This window comes from Rhamphochromis longiceps, unplaced genomic scaffold (assembly GCF_057381845.1).
Source record: "Rhamphochromis longiceps isolate RC_006_pf unplaced genomic scaffold, R_longiceps_female_GT1.1 unmapped_scaffold_4, whole genome shotgun sequence".
Lineage (NCBI taxonomy): Eukaryota > Metazoa > Chordata > Actinopteri > Cichliformes > Cichlidae > Rhamphochromis > Rhamphochromis longiceps.
Genome location: NW_028187224.1, coordinates 1,862,253 through 1,881,270, shown reverse-complemented (window position 1 = coordinate 1,881,270; position 19,018 = coordinate 1,862,253). Strand labels below are relative to the sequence as shown.

The following is a 19,018-nucleotide window of genomic DNA, read 5'->3' as shown; positions in this document are numbered from 1 at the left end:
TACAGAAGAAGAAAAAACAACTACCCGTGACGCCTTTGTAAATGGAGGGACAGTAACTGCGTGTGAAACCTGCAGATACTCAGAGTAACAGTATTTTGTCTCTGTCTGCCATTCTGCAATTCATCTCACATAAACAATAACGTGACGTGAAAAAAGGCGCAACCTTTGACGTTGCCAGATGAACTCTGTATTCCTCGTCCGCAAAAAAGGAGTTTTAAAAAAATCTCAGTTTTTGGTGATTTGAAACACTGTTTGGATGAAACAGCTGCATTTTCAAAAATACCAGTGTAGGTGCGGACGTAGCGTAAAAGATTTAGTAGTTTATTTTCTTACTACCTGTAATTTATTGCAGATTACTTGTATTTGCTTAATTGTTTACTAAATGTTTGAGGTGTGAAATAAACCGCAATGGAGCAAAATATGGGCGTGTGTGGTTGGAGGATGTGTTAGTGCGTGTGCGTGCTGTTCACGCGCCGGGGGGGAGGCGAACGTTTTTCGTGTAAAACAAAGGGGGGCCCAGCAAAAAAAGTTTGGGAACCACTGCTGTAGTGCCATTTTGGGGAGCAGTTCAAGTTGCTATACATCAATACAACCGTTATAGCCCAAATTTTAATAATATGTATGCATTCAGTCCATAGTAACTACATATACATATATACATATACAGCAAAAAGTGCAATAAACTAGAACAAATTGAAAATTGTTTTGTTTTGTATTTTTACATATATTTGTAGTTAGAGAAATTTAAGAGGTTTATCCCTCAAAACGGAAGAACTAAAAAAGTTGCACAAAATAGTTTCCAACCACAGGAAATGTAATTTGAGTGTATCCATAGTTGTATTTTTGAGATACACCAAATTGTATATACTGCATGAAAAACTAAAATAAATACTACCATGTGAATTTGCAAGAAAAACTTCAGTGCATCAAAATAAACTATTTCCAACTGTGTAATTTGAGTTCTAAGCCTCCCAGAAACTATACTGAAAGGGTAAACTCAAACATGACTTTTAAAAACACCAGTGTAGGCTTCAAGGTAAAAACAAACAAACAAACAAACAACTAGAATTTTCGCAAAAACGACGTCACTTCAGGTTTCGGGCAGGTAATGGCGGACATACGATAGTTTGGGCTGACATCTATTCCAACGTAGGAAGTGCTATGAACATCTGATCGGATTGGCAAAGCGTGTTTCTGGAATATTACTTTTTTGTTGCTGCAAGTGCTTTTCATGCAACTTTTGCAAAGCTATGTGTGGAAGGAAACGGTGACCTAGGATAAGCTGGATACATAAGATGTAAGTACAACTCCGGTTTCACATGCAAAAATAAAAATTATTGCACTAGCTTGTGTGGTTGCCGATCTACAGGCATTTAAAAATAGTTACGCAAAACTGAGCGTTCCCACTCTGACCGGCCTTAAAGGGTTAACAGTATCTCCCAATCATAATTTAAAGCAGCAGAAATTAAGTCAGAACTCAAAAGAGCAAAAATGACATTACAAAAAATGATTGACGACAGTGAAAAACTACATTGTTGCCTCCAGCAAGCTGCAGCGGCGGCAAAGCCAAACACAGGCGCCATCTTGTTTGACAGAAGAACGTAGCACACAGCAGCTACAAGCATAGAGTGCACCACTATTGTTCAAATGGAAGAAATAGAAAACACTCAATAAATCCTTCCACAGCTGAAACTAATGTAGACAATGTCAGGGGAGGAAGTCAAACTGAACTTATGACACCAAGCACGATAACTACCAAAATAATGCAGGAAAAGTAAACTAAGAAACCCTAAAGCAACTAAACAGAGCAGCTAGCAATAAACAAGAAGTGTAAACTATAAAAACATAGAAGCTAAATGCTAACATGGCTAACACTATCATCACTGTATGTAGCCCGACTCTTCTCACAGCAACATACAACTGTCATGGCTAGACATCTCACTGATTGGCTCATGTTAGCTTGTGAAAATATAACGTCCCAGCAGTACTAGCTGTTTTATATACTGTTTAAAATAAGCTAAATGTGCTTATAATGTGTAAATAAAGGCTGAAGCAGCTAGCACTGTTAGCATCAGCACCAAGCCCTGTTACATTTGTACACTGTTAGAGCAATGGCTCCAATCTACAGCCTTTAAAATAATGATTAAAATGCTGTGATTGCAGCCATTCCCCAACTCTCTGTGAATGGTTCTCATGGCTATTGATCAGTGGGCTTTGATCAGTGGGCTTTGATCAGTGGGCTTTGATCAGTGGGCTTTGATCAATGGTCATGAGAATTTGCATAATTATGATTAAGGAACTGACCTCCCAGCCCATTGTTCCTTCAGTGGGCTGGTTTCAGTCATTATGCAAATGTACTGTTTATAAGATTGAAACCTGCAGTCAGCCGAGATTGAAGAAGTCACCTGGATGATGATGAAACATTTCTCCCACAAAACGCTACGTCCAGATGAACAGAATCAACTTTTGGAGATTTACTTACCTGGATGATTATTGGTTATTGGTAACTTTATTGTCCCTAATGGGAAATTGATTTGCAGTATGTCCGTACAAACAAACAAACAAACAGGCAACCAACACATCACATACAAACTCCAAAATAATATAATATAATATAAGCCTGAGAAAACAACCTAGATTTTTCATCAAAAAAGTACAATGTGCAATGGCAACAACACATATGGTTCAGTGTTATTAACTATGATAATAGCAGTAGGTACAAAAGACAATCTATGTCTCTTTGTCTTCACTGCAGGCACTTTATAACGACGACCTGATGGAAGCAGTTGAAAATCATTAAAGAGAGGATGATCTGAACACAACATGACAGAGGTCGCCTTCCTCAGCACCTGCCTGTTATAAAAGTCCACAAGCTGGACCTGAGACCTCCCTGAAATCTTACCAGCCACTTTAACCAGGTTGTTAAGTCTGGTCTTATTATTCAGAGACATATTACCGTACCAAGCAATGATACAGAAAGTTAAAACAGATTCAATAAAACTTTTATAAAAAACGAGTCATCATTGCAGATGAAACATTGAAACCTCTCAACCTCCTTAAAAAGTCTTTGTTGAACCTTTTTCACTGTAGCAGCAAGATGTGACTCAAAGCACAGAGCTTTATCAAGAACAACCCCCAAATACTTATAACTGTCCACCAGTTCAATGGCTGCACATTTACCACTGTTAGCGCAGGATGAGGGGATGTCTCCCTGAAGTCAATAACCATGTCCTTGGTTTTCAAGGTGCTGATCATTAAGAAGGACTGATCACACCACGAAACAAACTCATCCACAACAGGCCCATGGGAATCCTCTTCACCATGAAGGAGGCTTACAATGACTGTGTCATCTGCGTATTTAATGAAATGCCTGTTGGCCTGTGTACTGCGACAGTCATTAGTGTACAAAATATACAGTAGAGGAGAGAGACAACAACCTTGCGGTGAGCCAGTGGAAGAGTTCAGCTGTTTGGAAAAACAGCCGTTCACTCTCACACACTGAGATCTGTCAGTTAAAAAGTTTAAAACCCAACCAACGAGATTAAGATCAAGTGTAAACTGGTTAAGAAGTTTATCAGCTAAAAGATGTGGCTGGATAGTATTAAAAGCTGAAGAAAAATCAATAAATAAGAGCTGAGCATGAGCTTTGGCGCCATCAAGATGGCGATAAAGGAAGTTCAACAGAGTGACCACTGCATCATCAACACGTCTACGAGGCCTGTATGCAAATTGTAGAGGGTCTATAAGCTTCTCTACTTGCTAACTGAGAGTCTGAACTAAAACCAGGAAGACTTATCTTATTACAGTCACTGTAACAGTGACCAGTCATGTGTTTCATGCCTGCCCAGGCCACCCTTAAGTTATTGCTACCCATCTCCGCCTCTACCTTATCCTTGTATTTTACTTTGGCTTTTTTAATTTCTGATCTGATCTCCTTCCTAATTTCTCTAACTTTCAAGATATTCCCTTCAATAAAAGCTTTTTTCCTTTCATGAATCAGCCTCATAAGACCTTTTGAAGACCATGGTTTGTTATTAGGAAAAAAATGGAGATGGTGTCAGTCGCATTCTTAGGATTCGCTTTAGGGTGGATGTAAACAACGGTGACGTTGATCTGTGGGAATTCCCTCGGCAGATAAAACGGCCTCAAAGACACAGAGAGGAGTTCAATGTCAGGCAGACACACTTGTCTACGAACGGTCACATTTTTACACCATTTCTGATTTATATACAAACACACTCCTCCTTGAGATTTCTGGGTAGCTCCGGGGTCTCGATCCAAACGTATGGGAAACCCGAAGCCATTTAGTTCCAGAGAACAATCAGGGTCAGAGTCCTTGAGCCAAGTCTCTGTGAATGCCATTAGACATGTATCCCTGTAGCCACGCAAGTGTGCGACATTCAAATGCAGTTTATCCAATTTACTCCTCAGAGACTGCACATTAGCCAGGATTATTGATGGTAAAGGAATGACTCCAAACAACCGTCAGGATTGCCAATAAAACCATGCGAAATAAAAAACCCATCTTCGTTAAAAGAAGTTCCACAAAGCACAAGCCGATGCTATAGAATTTCCTCAGGCAAAAAAATATATATATAAAGGAATAAAAGAATGAAATAAAATAAGTTAAAACACTGACACTGACAGAGAGAGACAACCTGCTGGTCGCCACAAGAGCAGCGCCCCTCTTTCTAGTCTAGTCTAGACTGAGAATGCATCAAGACCACTCACTCACCCTTCCCTCCTGCCTCTCAGCTGCTGAAACTCACAGTTTGTTACCACGGAAGAGTCACTCCTTCATCTGAGATGAAGCCTGATAGTCTGACTGATGCAATATAACATTCAGTCTACACTTTGTTTTTGTGCAAAGATGATAAAGAGGAAATACTAATAACATAAACAAAAATAAATGTCCAATTTAGAAATCTTATTCTTTTTTGCTCTATAAAATAGTTGTTTTTATTTTTCAGTCACTCATCGTAGCAGTAGGATTTACATGAAAATAAAAACAAATTAAGTTTGAGAGAAAAAGTACATTTTTGGCACTCTCTGGGCAACTGACTCAGAGACTCAAATGACTTAAAAAACCCGATTCATTTTGGTGAGTGACTCATTTAAACTCGATTCGGTAAAAAGAATCAAATTTACCATCACTAATACAAATCCCTTTGGAGAAAACAGCTTTAAAACATGTATTGTTAAATTCCAGATGTTTCTTTGCAAGGAAAACTCAGACACTGAAACAATACCACCAGTAACCTCCTACATATGGAAATGTGGTGTCATTAAAGACATAATAATTTCATTAATACCCAATATCCAGCAAAATATGTAATTTGAACATTTTGTTCCTAACGAAATCAAATGTATATATTGTAGAAGATTAGCCAAATTTATGTAAAATGGCCAGTACATGAATTTAAAAAATTAATAAATAAACAAAATCGTATGACTGTGACAAATTTTACACAGTAATTCAGAGTCTAATAATCCACTCAAATATAAATATAAGTTTAGCTAAAAGCTCTATAGATAAGTCAATCAATAATATAATTCATATTTTAAATGATCATATGTGTTAACGTTTGAATCCTGACCTGAGAGTTTCCACTGCACACTGTGAACTCTTTAGTCCAGCAGACAGAAGCTTCACTCCTGAATCCTGCAGGTCAGAGTTACTCAGGTCCAGCTCTCTCAGACTGGAGGACTGGGAGCTGAGGACTGAGCACAGAGCTTCACAGCTTCTCTCTGACAGGTTACAGCCACCCAGTCTGAAAAACAAAAGATAATCTATAATACTTATGTAAAGTTTGTTATTATATTACATGCCATCTTTTTATTTTTGATGAAACCTTAACATACTAAGATACAACATCATATGGATGAACTTGAATAAAATGTTTTTTTTTTAATTATATCTTTATTTGGATTGGACAAGAAAAAACCATCTGCATAGCAGTATATGAATAACATGGGAACAAAGTCCTTCCAGGTTTTAGATTAAGTCCAGGAGAGCAAATGATAAACAAAGTGATCAGTGGGTGCATATTAACCTCCACTAGCTATTACTAGGACAGTTGCTCGCATGCTCTCCCAAAGGAGATATATAGAACACATTACATGGAACTATAAACACAAACTGGGAGGGGTGCCCATGCTGCAATCATTGTGAAGAAATAAGTAAATAAACAAGCAATAGTAATAGAAGTAAATGTAAAAAACAAACAAACAAAAAACAACCAAGTAATAGTGAGATCAAGTGAAGTCAGCCCTCGTGGGGGTGATGAATTGGATCCAATTGTTCCAAATTTGGTAGAATTTGGCTTTTTGATTTCTTAACAGATATGTAAGTTTTTCCATCCTAAATATCTCTAAAATGATCCCAAACCAGTCGTCTAGGGTAGGCTGGGCTGGGCTTAACCATCTTCTAGTAATTGTTTTTTTACTTGCCACCAAGAGTAATTGCACCAACTTAATCTCACTCCTACATTCCAGAAAGGGGACCAAACCCATGTATAAAACCTTAAAATCTAAAGGTATTTGAACGTTAAAGACTGCACTTAAGGAGACCTGAACGTTTTTTAACTTGGGACAGTCCCAAAAGACATGAAAATGGTTAGCAACAGTCGAGCCGCATTGTCTCCAGCATTGCATATAAGCCCCTTTGTACCTCTCCTGATATGGAGTCTTGAAGTACCTAATAATATTCTTCCAGCCATGTTCCTTCCAGCTCATAGAACTGGACGTGGACCACTGGCAGTACAAAACATTTTCCCACTCCCCCACAGAAATAGCAATCCCTGATTCCTTTTCCCATTTATCCTTAGTGTATAAAGTATTATCCTTGCTGGCACTAGAGAGGGCTTTGTATAGTTTAGAAATAGATTTAGTAGGGGTCATGGTTGTGGCATTTTTCAGGATGAGGAAAAAATGCGACTCAGCATCATTGAAGTCGGACAGTTTGCATTCATGATCAATATATGATCTCAGCTGTAAGTTTCTATGAAAGTTGTATTTTGTCAGGTTGTGATCGTCCCGTAAGGCCTCAAATCTGAGCACAATATTTCTATGAGTAAGAGAGAGGAATGTCGTAAGGCCATAGGATATCCATGCTTCAAAGTTAGAGTCGTGTCTGTTTGGAATAAAATCCGAGTCGAAAGCAACCCACCTGAAGATTTTTAGCATTTTGTGTATCCCACAGATGTTGATTACCTTCTGCCAAACTTGGAGGGTGTGGGTTAACCAGGGGTTCCCCAGCTTTTCCAGCCGGCACATTAGACCCTTATCTGCCATTACAGCTTGTAGGGGGAATCGGTCCAACAGGCTGGACTCCAGTTCCTTCCACCTAGCCGTGTATGTTTTGTTACACCAATATAAGAGGGGGGTTATTTGAGCGACATAATAGTAATTCCTGAGGCAGGGGAGACCCAGTCCTCCCTTTTCCTTGGGGAGCTGGAGGGTAGCATATTTAATCCTTGGCTTTCGGCCCTGCCAGATAAATCTGGAGATCCATTTGTCCCACTCAATAAATTGGTAATCGCTCACTTCTATTGGCAAGTTTCTAAAAAGATAAAGCAGTCTGGGGAGCGTGTCCATCTTGATTGCGGTTACCCGGGAGCTGAGACGCATAAAGGGGACCAGATTCCATCTGTGCAAATCAGCTTTTATACTTGCAGATATTGGCTCGTAGTTTGCCTGAAAGAGCAGCGAGAGGTCCGCAGTCAAATATATTCCCAGGTACTTAATTTTCTCATTATCCCGATTTACTGTAAATTTGAGTAGAGATGTGTAATATTCTCCTAATGTTGTCAGTTGTTTGTCTATAGTGAATGAAACCAGTCTGATCTAAATCGATGAGGTCAGGTAAAAACTTCTCCAGTCTACGAGCAAGAATAGAAGTAAATAGTTTGTAATCCAAGTTAAGGACACTGATTGGTCGATAGTTTCCACATTCTCGTTTATCTTTCCCCTCTTTTGGGATAATTGAAATAGTTGCCTCCCTCCAGGAGGGTGGGATTTCTCCCTCCTGTAGGATGTAGTTAAATGACTTCAGCAATGTGGGGACTAGATCTGCCCTCAGGGTGCGATACCACTGAGAACTGAACCCGTCCGGCCCAACTGCCTTACCTGGTTTTAATCTGGAAAAAGCATTAATTTCTTCCACTAAAATGGGATGTGTTAGAAGCTCATTTTTGAGAGACGGGAGTGAAGGTAATTCTAGAGAGCTAAGAAAGGCATCAGTACAATTCTCCTCCGTAGCATTGGGCTGTGAGTACAGCTCCCTAAAGAAGGTCTCAAAACATTTCTGAATGTCTTCTAATTTTGATTCCAGAATATTAGTCTTGGGGTCCTTGATTTGGTATATCGTACTTTCCTCTAGTTGTTTGCGTTATTTATGTGCCAGATATTTTGCAGATTTCCCTCCTGTCTCATAGTATTTTTGCCTCAAAAAACTTAAGTTATTTTGGGCCTCCTGGGTGTAAATATCATTAATTTCATCCTGTATTTTCCTGATATCCTGCTTCAGAGTAGGATTTGCGGTGTTTATGTCTTCCTATTCTTTCAACTTTAAATTTGCCTGTAGTTCTGCTAATTTTTGCCCTTTGATTCTCTTTAAGTGGGAGGCGTTAGAAATTAATGTACCTCTCATTACCGCTTTGAGCGTATCCCAAAGAATAGCTGGAGATACCTCTCCTGTGTCATTAACATCTAGAAATTCTTTAATGTCTACCTTTAATTTGGAAACTATGGCAGGATCATTAAGGTGCGATAACAATTTCCACAGTGTGGTACATTTTTTCCTAGCCACCTGCAAAGATAGAGAGATAGGACTGTGGTCAGATAGATCTCTTGTTAATATGTCACAGTCTTTGACCCTAAACCTATCAACTTTAAACATAAAAAAGTAGTCCAGCCTTGCATACACTTTAAAGGAACCAGAGTAATGAGTGAAATTTCTGGTAGATGCGTAGCGGTCCCTCCATACATCTATTATCCCCATCTCTACCATATAGGAATTGACTTTTCTAGTAAGTGCTGTTACCTGGTTGGTTGGGGAGGAGGAGTCTAGTTTAGGGTCAAGTCTAAAGTTAAAACCCCCCCACAGACAACTATCCCCTGAGAATCCACCAATAAATCAAACCTATTCCTATAGAATAGCCAATCGCTCCCGGGGGGAGCATAAACATTTAAAATTGTGATTTCAGACCCCTCTATCCATTCTGTTATTCTAACCAATCTGCCTTCCTCGTCACAGAGTTCTTAGATATGTTCATAGTTAAGTGTACCAGAGATAAGTGTAGCCACACCCCTCTTGTGTTTGGACTTAACGGAAGAGGAGAATACATATTTAAAACCCTTTCTTTTCAATCTCAAGTGATCTACTTGGTTCATGTGTGTCTCCTGAAGTAATGCAATCTGGGCCTTCTCCTTCCTTAGTTTGGACAGTATCTTATTCATCTTAATCACGTTCAGAACCCCGTTAACATTAAAAGAGATTACTTTCACTGACTCACTTCCCATAAAGACATATTAAGTTACCACAGCGCATAAACTCAATAGCAGCAGGCAACCCCCTCTTAAAACAGTAACAAGTGAAAAAAGTTAGGAATGAACTGAAAACATTTGAACATAACTGGAGCTTGAAAGCTCCTAAGCTGGCTTCTGACAGTGGAGCACTTCCACTGACACCCTCACAACTTGAAGGGAAACCCCTTATTACTCCCTGAGTTAGGGGGCTTTCCACTGCGACGTCACTCACAGCACGAGAAGCCCCACCCATTTTAGCTCGACAGTAACCATATTTCACCATGTTGTCCATAGCTAATACATAACATTAAATTCGTTCTCTTCACGTCTGTATACTTGCAGCTTCTCTCTATATCCCGCAGCTCCTCGGATCTGACGCGGACGCCGACCACCAACTCCCCGCCACAGCGGGCATCTTTGTAGTTTTTCTCTGGGGGTTGCCGGTGGTGTAATCACCTTTACCGGCAGGCCCCGACTCGCCAGGTCAGCCGTTGCCTCCTCCACCGTGTTGTAGGTTTTCACTCCTTCTTCGAAAAAAACCTTAAGGCGCGCTGAGTAGAGGGTCCTAAACCGTACATTCTTCTCTTTTAGGACCTTTCGTGCCTCTGCATACTCCTTCCTCATAGCCATGATCTCAGGGGGGTAATCGTGGTCGAGGTTGATCTTGCTGGAATTCAGCATAAAACCTTTCTTTTGCCAAGCGAGCCTCAGCACTTCTTCTTTAACCGTGAAGCACAGGAATTTTACCAGGATCGATCTGGGTTGGGAGCCGTCCGGAGGGAGTAATGATAACACTCTGTGTGCTCTCTGAATTTGTAACGGTGTTGATGGTGGGATGGCGAGATTCTCCCGGAGTAGCTTCTCCACAAAGTGGGCCATAGATGGAGCTCCCGATTCTTCTCCCTCCGGCACCCTGTACAGTCTGAGCGACTCCCCCCTCGAGTAAGCCTCCAGTGATGTTAGTTTTGTTTGAAACTTTTCCTGCATGCTTTCTTCCATTTGCGCAACATCTCTAAAGTTAGAAATATCCTGTCTCAGAGTGACGCTGAAAAACTAGTTCATGCATTTATTACTTCCAGGCTGGACTATTGTAATTCATTATTATCAGGATGTCCAAAAAACTCCCTGAAAAGCCTTCAGTTAATCCAAAATGCTGCAGCAAGAGTACTGACAGGGACTAGAAAGAGAGAGCAGATTTCTCCTGTATTGGCTTCCCTTCATTGGCTTCCTGTTAAATCCAGAATTGAATTCAAAATCCTGCTCCTCACATACAAGGTCTTAAATAATCAGGCCCAATCTTATCTTAATGACCTTGTAGTACCATATCACCCCATTAGAGCACTTCGCTCTCACACTGCAGGCCTACTTGTTGTTCCTAGAGTATTTGAAAGTAGAATGGGAGGCAGAGCCTTCAGTTTTCAGGCCCCTCTTCTGTGGAACCAGCTTCCAGTTTGGATTCAGGAGACAGACACTATCTCTACTTTTAAGATTAATCTCATATTTCCATTAAAAGTGTTGAATTTGACTGTTTGATGTTCTTTATGATCTCTGGCACCAGTTCATCTGTAGGCTGAGCTCAATCCATCCATTTAGTGAAATTATGTTTAAAGGTCTCCTTGTTTTCTGAGCGTGCACAGATCCTGAAGCAGAAAGCCTGGGTTAATAGAGAAATGATCATCACTGTGATGATGCTCATCATCTCTGACTGGGATTTGAGGTTTTGTCAAAGCAGCAAAGAAAGCCTGGCTATGTTGGACTGGGTGTGGAAGCAGCTCCCAGTTTGAGTTCAGGAGACAGACGCCCTCTCTACTTTGAAGATCAGCTTCAAACTTTCCTTTTTGCTAAAGCATATAGTTAGGGCTGGGCCAGGTGACCCTGAATCCTCCCTTAGTTATGCTGCAATAGACGTAGGCTGCCGGGGATTCCCATGATGCATTGAGTTTTTCCTTTCCAGTCACCTTTCTCACTCACTATGTGTTAACAGACCTCTCTGCATTGAATCATATGTGTTATTAACCTCTGTCTCTCTTCCACAGCATGTCTTTATCCTGTCTTCCTTCTCTCACTCCAACCAATCACAGCAAATGGCCCCGCCCCTCCCTGAGCCTGGTTCTGCCAGAGGTTTCTTTCTGTTAAAAGGGAGTTTTTCCTTCCCACTGTCGCCAAAGTGCTTGTTCATAGGGGGTCATGTGATTGTTGGGTTTTTCTCTGTATTTATGAAGTGCCTTGAGGTGACTTTTGTTGTGATTTGGCGCTATATAAATAACATTGAATTGCATTGTTAGTATCTCAGACAAAATCTCGTCTGTGTTCTGGAGCTTATCTTTGTGTTCTGCAACCCTGGTTTCCACATCATTAAGCCGCGCATTGGCTTTATCCAACTCACCCCTTATTTCCACCAGTTGCGCTTTCGTGTCTTTTCGAAATTCTTTCACCTCTTTCCCAACGCCTCTCAGTTCTTTCAGTATCAGCGTCAAACTTGCTGGGTCAACCTCATCTTCTGTCCCAGAATCCTCGCGGCTAGGAGTGGGAGAGTGGCCTCGGCTAGCCCTATAGGGGCTAACGTTAGCCCCTTCTGTTAGCTTCACATTGCCATCTTCCACGTTTTCAAACGTTAACTTCTTAGCTATTTTGTTCTTTCTGGACATCATTTAAACCCCTTTTTCCTCTTTATGTGCACTTAGATAGTGTATTAATTTACTTGGGGCAGTTTTAATAAGTTTCAGTCGAGAGCTCTCGTACTAGGTGTCCATCCCCACGAGCGCCGGAACCGGAAGCCTTGAATAAAATGTTTAATTGGTTCATTTAAAAAAACAAAATGTCAATTGATCTGACCTCAGAGTATTTAGTTTACACTTTAAACTTTGTAGTCCAGCAGACAGAATCTTCACTCCTGAATCCTGCACATTTTTGATACTCAGGTCCAGCTCTGTCAGAGTAGAGGACTGAGAGCTGAGCATTGAGGACACAGCTTCACAGTTTTCCGCTAGAAGTTCACAGACGTTGAGTCTGAAAATGAAAACATGAACAAAGACTGATGTTAAAGTGTAATCAGGGTGCAATAACTAATCTTATATTTTAAGAATCCTTGTTGTTTTATGCTGAGCAGATGTGGTACGAAACAACAGTAAATTGATCAAGTTTACCTCTACTGTTTAAATTGCTGGATTTATTTTCTCAGTTAAAAACAAAACAAAACAAACAAACAAAAGAAAAAAGAATACAAATCGGTCAGACCTCAGAATATTCAGTTTGGCGTGTGGACTCTCCACTGCAGCAGACAGAAGCTTTACTGCTGAAGCCTTCAGGCTGTCGGTACTCAAGTCCAGCTCTCTCAGACTACAGGACTGGGAGCTGACCACTGACAACAAATCTGTACAGACTTTCTCTGACAGCTTACAGCTGCTCAGCCTGAAAAAAATAACAAGAACAACAAAACAATAATATTTATTATCAAATAAAATCTCTTTATATGTTGAATCTAAGTAATCAAATGTGTACAAATGAGTACACTACAATGCACAATTAAATAAAAAAATGTTCAAGAATTTAAGTGTAACAGAAGAAAAATATTTCAAATTAAACACAATTATTCCAATGTATGTAAATGGAAACCAGTGAAGACCAGGTTGATTTAGTGACAGTAGTTCAGTGTCTGCTGGCACAGGCCTGTGAGTACTGCAGTATTACACTTACTACAGTACTGCTGGTCACTTTATTAATTCTAATATGTGTGATTACTGTAAATGTAGTTATAAATAATGTATCACATCCTGGACTCTCATTTCATTTTCTGTCTAAAAGCTGCTTTGGCTCATTCCCCTTTAAAGCCCCGCTCTCCCTAAAGGCCAACTTTATTTTGATTGGATGATTTCATAAAGCACGCTGAAGGGCAGTAGCCAGTTATCATGAGCTCCATCTCCTCAACCTTCTGGTTTAGAAATGATAAGAAACTGTAAACCTCATAAAAACCCGTCTTGATCCATGCTCAATCATCCAGGTTAGTAAATCCCAAAAGTTGATTCTGTTCATCTGGACGTAGCGCTTTCAGTGGGAGAAACATTTCGTCACTCATCCAGGTGACTTCGTCAGTCTCAGCTGACTTCTGGTTTCCAACCCTATAAAAAGTACATTTGCATAATGACTGAAACCAGCCCACTGAAGGAACAATAAGGCTGGGAGGTCAGTTCCTTGACCATTAGGTTTGAGTCATTATGCAGATGTACTCTTTATAAGATTGGGGAAAGCTGCAGTCAGCTGAGCCTGAAGAAGTCATCTTGATGAGTGACAAAATGTTTCTCCCGCTGAGAGCGCTACGTCCAGATGAACAGAATCAAACTTTGGGGGCTCATAAAATCATGATTAGAAATCTTCTCAGATGTATTTTTACATTTTAGATCCACAGCAACAAAGTTCACAGCAGGATGTCTCTGTTCAGTAATTATTATGCCCATTACCTGCAAACTGTGAGGTACGCAGGTAATGTCAGGTAAACACTAGCTGTCTGAAACTGTTCCTGTTAAATGTGTGTATAAAGGAAATAAGCTGAAATACAGATACTGGATGGATCTGTGCTTTGACACCAAACATTTCTTCCTGTTAAAAGGGAGTTTTTCCTTCCCACTGTCGCCAAAGTGTTTGCTCATAGGGGGTCATATGATTGTTGGGTTTTTCTCTGTATCTATTACTGTACGATCTACTGTACAATATAAAGCGCATTGAGGTGACTGTTGTGATTTGGCGCTATATAAATAAAATTGAATTGAATTGAATTACATCCCATTTCAGGTACCTAGAACCTGAACCTTCTCTGGAAACCTGGGACGCTGGCGGGTTTCTCTTGCTTACCTATCTGCTCATCCTCTTTCTTTCTGCTCGCATGATGATTTCCTGGTTGAGTTTGTAAAGACTTTTGCTCAGGACCTTCTTGCTGTGCGGCAACAGTGCTAACCACCGTCCGCTGTATGTTTTTCAGTCATTAAATCAAACCATGAAAGATCAGCTTGCTTCTCGTGATGAACCTGTCTGTTTTCGATTCCACACCAGGGTCTGCCCACTGGAAAGTTCAGGGATAAGGGTGGAGGATACTCACACAAACATAAAAACCCAGATTGCAACTCCAACTCGCTGTTCTACTTAACCAGACCTTTCAGGCTCTTGTTCAATTAGAACCTCATGGAGTCTGAGTTAGCGAGACAGTTAAACATCCCTCTATGCCCCCTTAATCCGCCCATTCCCACTAAGTCATTAAATAACCGAGTGTCCCCTCACATAACTCAGCGCACAGAGCCTGTCACCCCTGGCAATCACAAGAAAACACTTACCTTTTTTGCTTTTCATGCACCTCACAAACCACTCATACTCGGGTTTCCTTGGCTAGAATTACATAACCCCCACTTAGACTGGTCAGGTCAGAGGGTAATCAGTTAGTCTGTTCTGTCATTCAAATTGCCTTGTTTCTGCCCGTCCACCGGAACCTGTGGAACCATCAACCAACACTGAGACTGTTTTAGATCTCTCCTCTGTCCCCACCAAATGTCATGATCTTCAGGAAGTATTTAGCAAAAGTAAAGCGCTTTCACTGCCACCTCACAGACCACATGACTGCACCATAGAACTACTCTCTGGCTCCACCCGGCCTTCTAGCTGGCTGTATAACCTGCTTAGACCTGAGTGTGCGGCTATGGAAAAGTACATTAAGGAATCCCTCGGTGCAGGCATAATCCAACGATTGTCATCTCAAGTTGGAACTTCTTTTTTGTGGGGAAAAAGGATGGCTCTCTCTGGCCATGCATTTACTTCAGGGGCCTCAGTGATATTACCATCAAGAATAAGTACCTATTACCTCATTAGCTCTGCTTTCAGGCCATTTCACAGTGCCACTGGATTTACAAAACCCCACATCCGCAACGCTTACCACTTTTTCCAGATCAATCAGGGAGACAAGTGGAAGACCGTTTTAAACATGCCATTGGGGGACTACGAGTATTTGGTCATGCCGCCTGGGTTAACTAATGCTCCCGCAATGTTTCAAGATTAGTTAATGATGTCCTCCGGGAATTCCTTGACAGGTTCGTATTGGTGTATCTGGATGATATCCTCATTTTTCCCAAAACCTGCGAGGAACATCAGTCTCATGTCCATGCTATTTTTCCAACGTTTGCTGGAGAATAAACCTTATGTCAAAGCAGAAAAGTGTGAATTCCATTCCTCATCAATAACTTTTTTCAGTTACATTTTGGCACGGGGGCAGGTGAAGACGGATCTGGCAAATGTGAAAGCTTTAACAGAGTGGCCTACCCCTTGTACCCATTGTAGATTCAAGAAGCATCTCCAATGGGTTTTGGGAATAGCAAATTTTTATAGACTGTTCATTTTCAACTATAGTCAGGTAGCTGCACCACTCAAGTCTCAGCATGCATCTGGTCCCCCAAAGCTGAAACTGCATTCACCAAACTTAAGTATCTGTTCACCACGGCACCTTTTTGGTTCACCCTGATCACAGTTATCATTGCAAAGGTGGACACATCAGAAATTGGAGAAATAAGACATTGAAGATAACCTCGTTCACTTACTGTAACCTCCACCAGTGATCTTTCTGATGCTGCTCTACCTCTGTTACAGTGACTCAGATTACCATCAACCAAGACCCATTTCCGGAAACCTACCACAGAGCCCACTTCATGCTCACAGCTTCAAGTGCTTGACTTCCGCCATAGTTCACAGTTCATGTTAAAAAATTCCAAGTGTCAAGTTCCTGTGTGTAAATAAAGCCTTCACGTCTAGTAATATTCAGTTCCTTCACCTTTGTCTGTATTTTGGGTTCACCATGTTGTTCTGGCCACACCGAGGTAACAGATTTATATTTGAAAAACAGAGAGACATGGGGGATTGCAATAAAGATGAGACACAAACCAGACCTTAAAATAAGAACATCTGAAAACGATGTAGGTGCAGTCTGGTAGCTCAAGTATTTGCTTTAAAAAACAGAGCTAGACTCCTGGTTGTTGGAGACAAGTGAACAACTTGAGGATAATAAACCTGTCAGAGGGGCTGAAGGATCAGAGCTCTTGTTCTTATAGGCTGGATCTGGATTGTGCTTTGATTCGAGTTGAAGACAAAAATATTTCAGAAATGCTGACATGTCCTGCTGGAGAGAAATATTTAAAGTATCATGACTATTTTAGTGACTATTTTTTAATTTTTCTAAAGTGGTAGTGTTCTTTGAACTGAGCACCTCTGATTTATTTCCCATGATTTTAAGAATGAAGCGATGAGTTCATGTTTACTTACAGAGCTTTGTTGGAGGCTTTGACCACTGGCAGCAGCCTCAGAAGAGCCTCCTCTGAAGCAGAGTATTTCTTCAGGTCAAACACATCCAGATCTTCTTCTGATGACAGTAAGATGAAGACCAGAGCTGACCACTGAGCAGGAGACAGTTCATCTGTGGAGAGACGTCCTGATCTCAGGGACTGTTGGATCTCCTCCACTAGAGAACGATCATTCAGTTCATTCAGACAGTGGAACAGATTGATGCTTTTCTCTGCAGACAGATCCTCACTGAGCTTCTCCTTGATGTACTGGACTGTTTCCTGATTGGTCTGTGAGCTACTTCCTGTCTGTGTCAGCAGACCTCGTAGGAGAGTCTGATTGGTCTGCAATGAAAGACCCAGGAGGAAGCGGAGGAACAAGTCCAGGTGTCCATTTGGACTCTGTAAGGCCTTGTTCACAGCACTCTGGTAGAAGTGTGTCTCTGCAGATTCTCCTGTGTTAGACTTCTTGGGGGTTGTTTGTTCTTCCAGCAGATTGAGTCCAGAGTTGATGAAGGTCAGATGGACATGAAGAGCAGCCAGAAACTCCTGAACACTCAGATGGATGAAGCAGAACACCTTGTCCTGGTACAGTCCTCTCTCCTCTTTAAAGATCTGTGTGAACACTCCTGAGTACACTGAGGCTGCTCTGATATCGATGCCACACTCTGTCAGGTCTGATTCATAGAAGATCAGGTTTCCTTTCTGCAGCTGATCAAAAGCCAGTTTTCCCAGAGACTCCATCATCTTCCTGCTCTCTGAACTCCAGTGTGGATCTGTTGCACGTCCTCTATTATACTTGACCTTCTTCACTTTGGCCTGAACCACCAGGAAGTGGATGTACATCTCAGTCAGGGTGTTGGGCAGCTGTCCTCCCTCTCTGGTTTCCAGCACATCCTCCAGAACTGTAGCAGTGATCCAGCAGAAGACTGGGATGTGGCACATGATGTGGAGGCTTCGAGCTTTCTTGATGTGGGAGATGATCCTGCTGGCCTGCTCCTCATCTCTGAATCGGTTCCTGAAGTACTCCTCCTTCTGTGGGTCAGTGAACCCCCTGACCTCTGTCACCCTGTGAACATACTCAGGGGGGATCTGGTCTGCTGCTGCAGGTCGTGTGGTTATCCAGACGTGAGCATAGGGAAGAAGCGTCCCCCTGATCAGGCTTGTGAGAAGTACATCAACTGTGGTGGGCATCGTAATATCAGTCACACTCTTAGTGTTGTTGAAGTCCAGAGGACCTCGACACTCATCCAGACCATCAAAGATGAACACAACCTGGAAGTCTTCAAAGCTGCAGATTCCTGCTTCTTTGGTTTCAGTAAAGAAGTGATGAACAAGTCCCACCAAGCTGAACTTTTCCTCTTTCAGCACATTCAGCTCTCTGAAAGTGAATGGAAATATGAACTGGATGTCCTGGTTGGCTTTGTCTTCAGCCCAGTCCAGGCTGTATTTCTGTGTTAAGACCGTTTTCCCAATGCCAGCCACTCCCTTTGTCAGCACTGTTCTGATCAGGTCCTGTCTTTTGGGTGAGTCTTTAAAGATGTCTTCATGTCTGATTGTTGTTTCAGGTCTGTGTGGTTTCCTGGATGCTGTTTCAATCTGTCTGACCTCATGTTCATCATTGACCTCTGCAGCCCCTCCCTCTGTGATGTAGAGCTCTGTGTAGATCTGATTCAGAAGGGTTGGGTTTCCTGCTTTAGCGATGCCCTCAAACACACACTGGAACTTCTTCTTTAAGAGAGACTTGAGTTTAGGCTGACACTTCTGAAGAGCATCTGAATCAAAAAAAGGAAAAAAAGAGGGAAAAATACAAATCTGGTCTGAAGGAGCTATGTGATGTACTTTGGCCTTTATTTAACCTATCAAGTTTTTAATATACTCATTCTACCAGAAATCAAAAAGGGGCTTCAGGAATTCCTAAATGTATTTCCTGAAAAAAGCCACGTTAAATGTTTTGAACCTCCACATCTGCATTGCTTTGCAGCTTTTCATATGTACCTGATGCCAACATGTGCAGGCTAAACAGGTTTCTGCTTTCTGTGCCTCTTCTCCAAACTTTGTAACCAAAAATAACAACATTGAAGTGTCATAACGTTCCCCACTGCTATGTTATTTAAAGAAGCATCTGAGAGAGATTCAGTAATTCACATTTAATTCTTCTCGTAATTTACAATGGCAAA

At 41.3% G+C, this 19,018-nt stretch overlaps 2 protein-coding genes across 2 annotated transcripts in view; both read right to left on the bottom strand.

Annotated features, from left to right (window-relative positions):
* The window catches only part of LOC146640647 (uncharacterized), a 126,267-nt gene that overhangs the window by 89,276 nt on the left and 17,973 nt on the right, over positions 1-19,018 (bottom strand). The gene's annotated exons all lie outside the window — the stretch shown is intronic.
* LOC146640648 (protein NLRC3-like) overlaps positions 1-19,018 on the bottom strand; it is a 47,951-nt gene that overhangs the window by 11,139 nt on the left and 17,794 nt on the right. Inside the window, exons 4-7 of the mRNA XM_085400041.1 lie at positions 16,822-18,613; positions 12,766-12,939; positions 12,364-12,537; positions 5,598-5,771 (exon numbers count right to left, since the gene is read on the bottom strand). Of these exons, the coding sequence (XP_085256167.1) occupies positions 5,598-5,771; positions 12,364-12,537; positions 12,766-12,939; positions 16,822-18,613 (2,314 nt within the window). The remainder of the gene's footprint in view (positions 1-5,597; positions 5,772-12,363; positions 12,538-12,765; positions 12,940-16,821; positions 18,614-19,018) is intronic.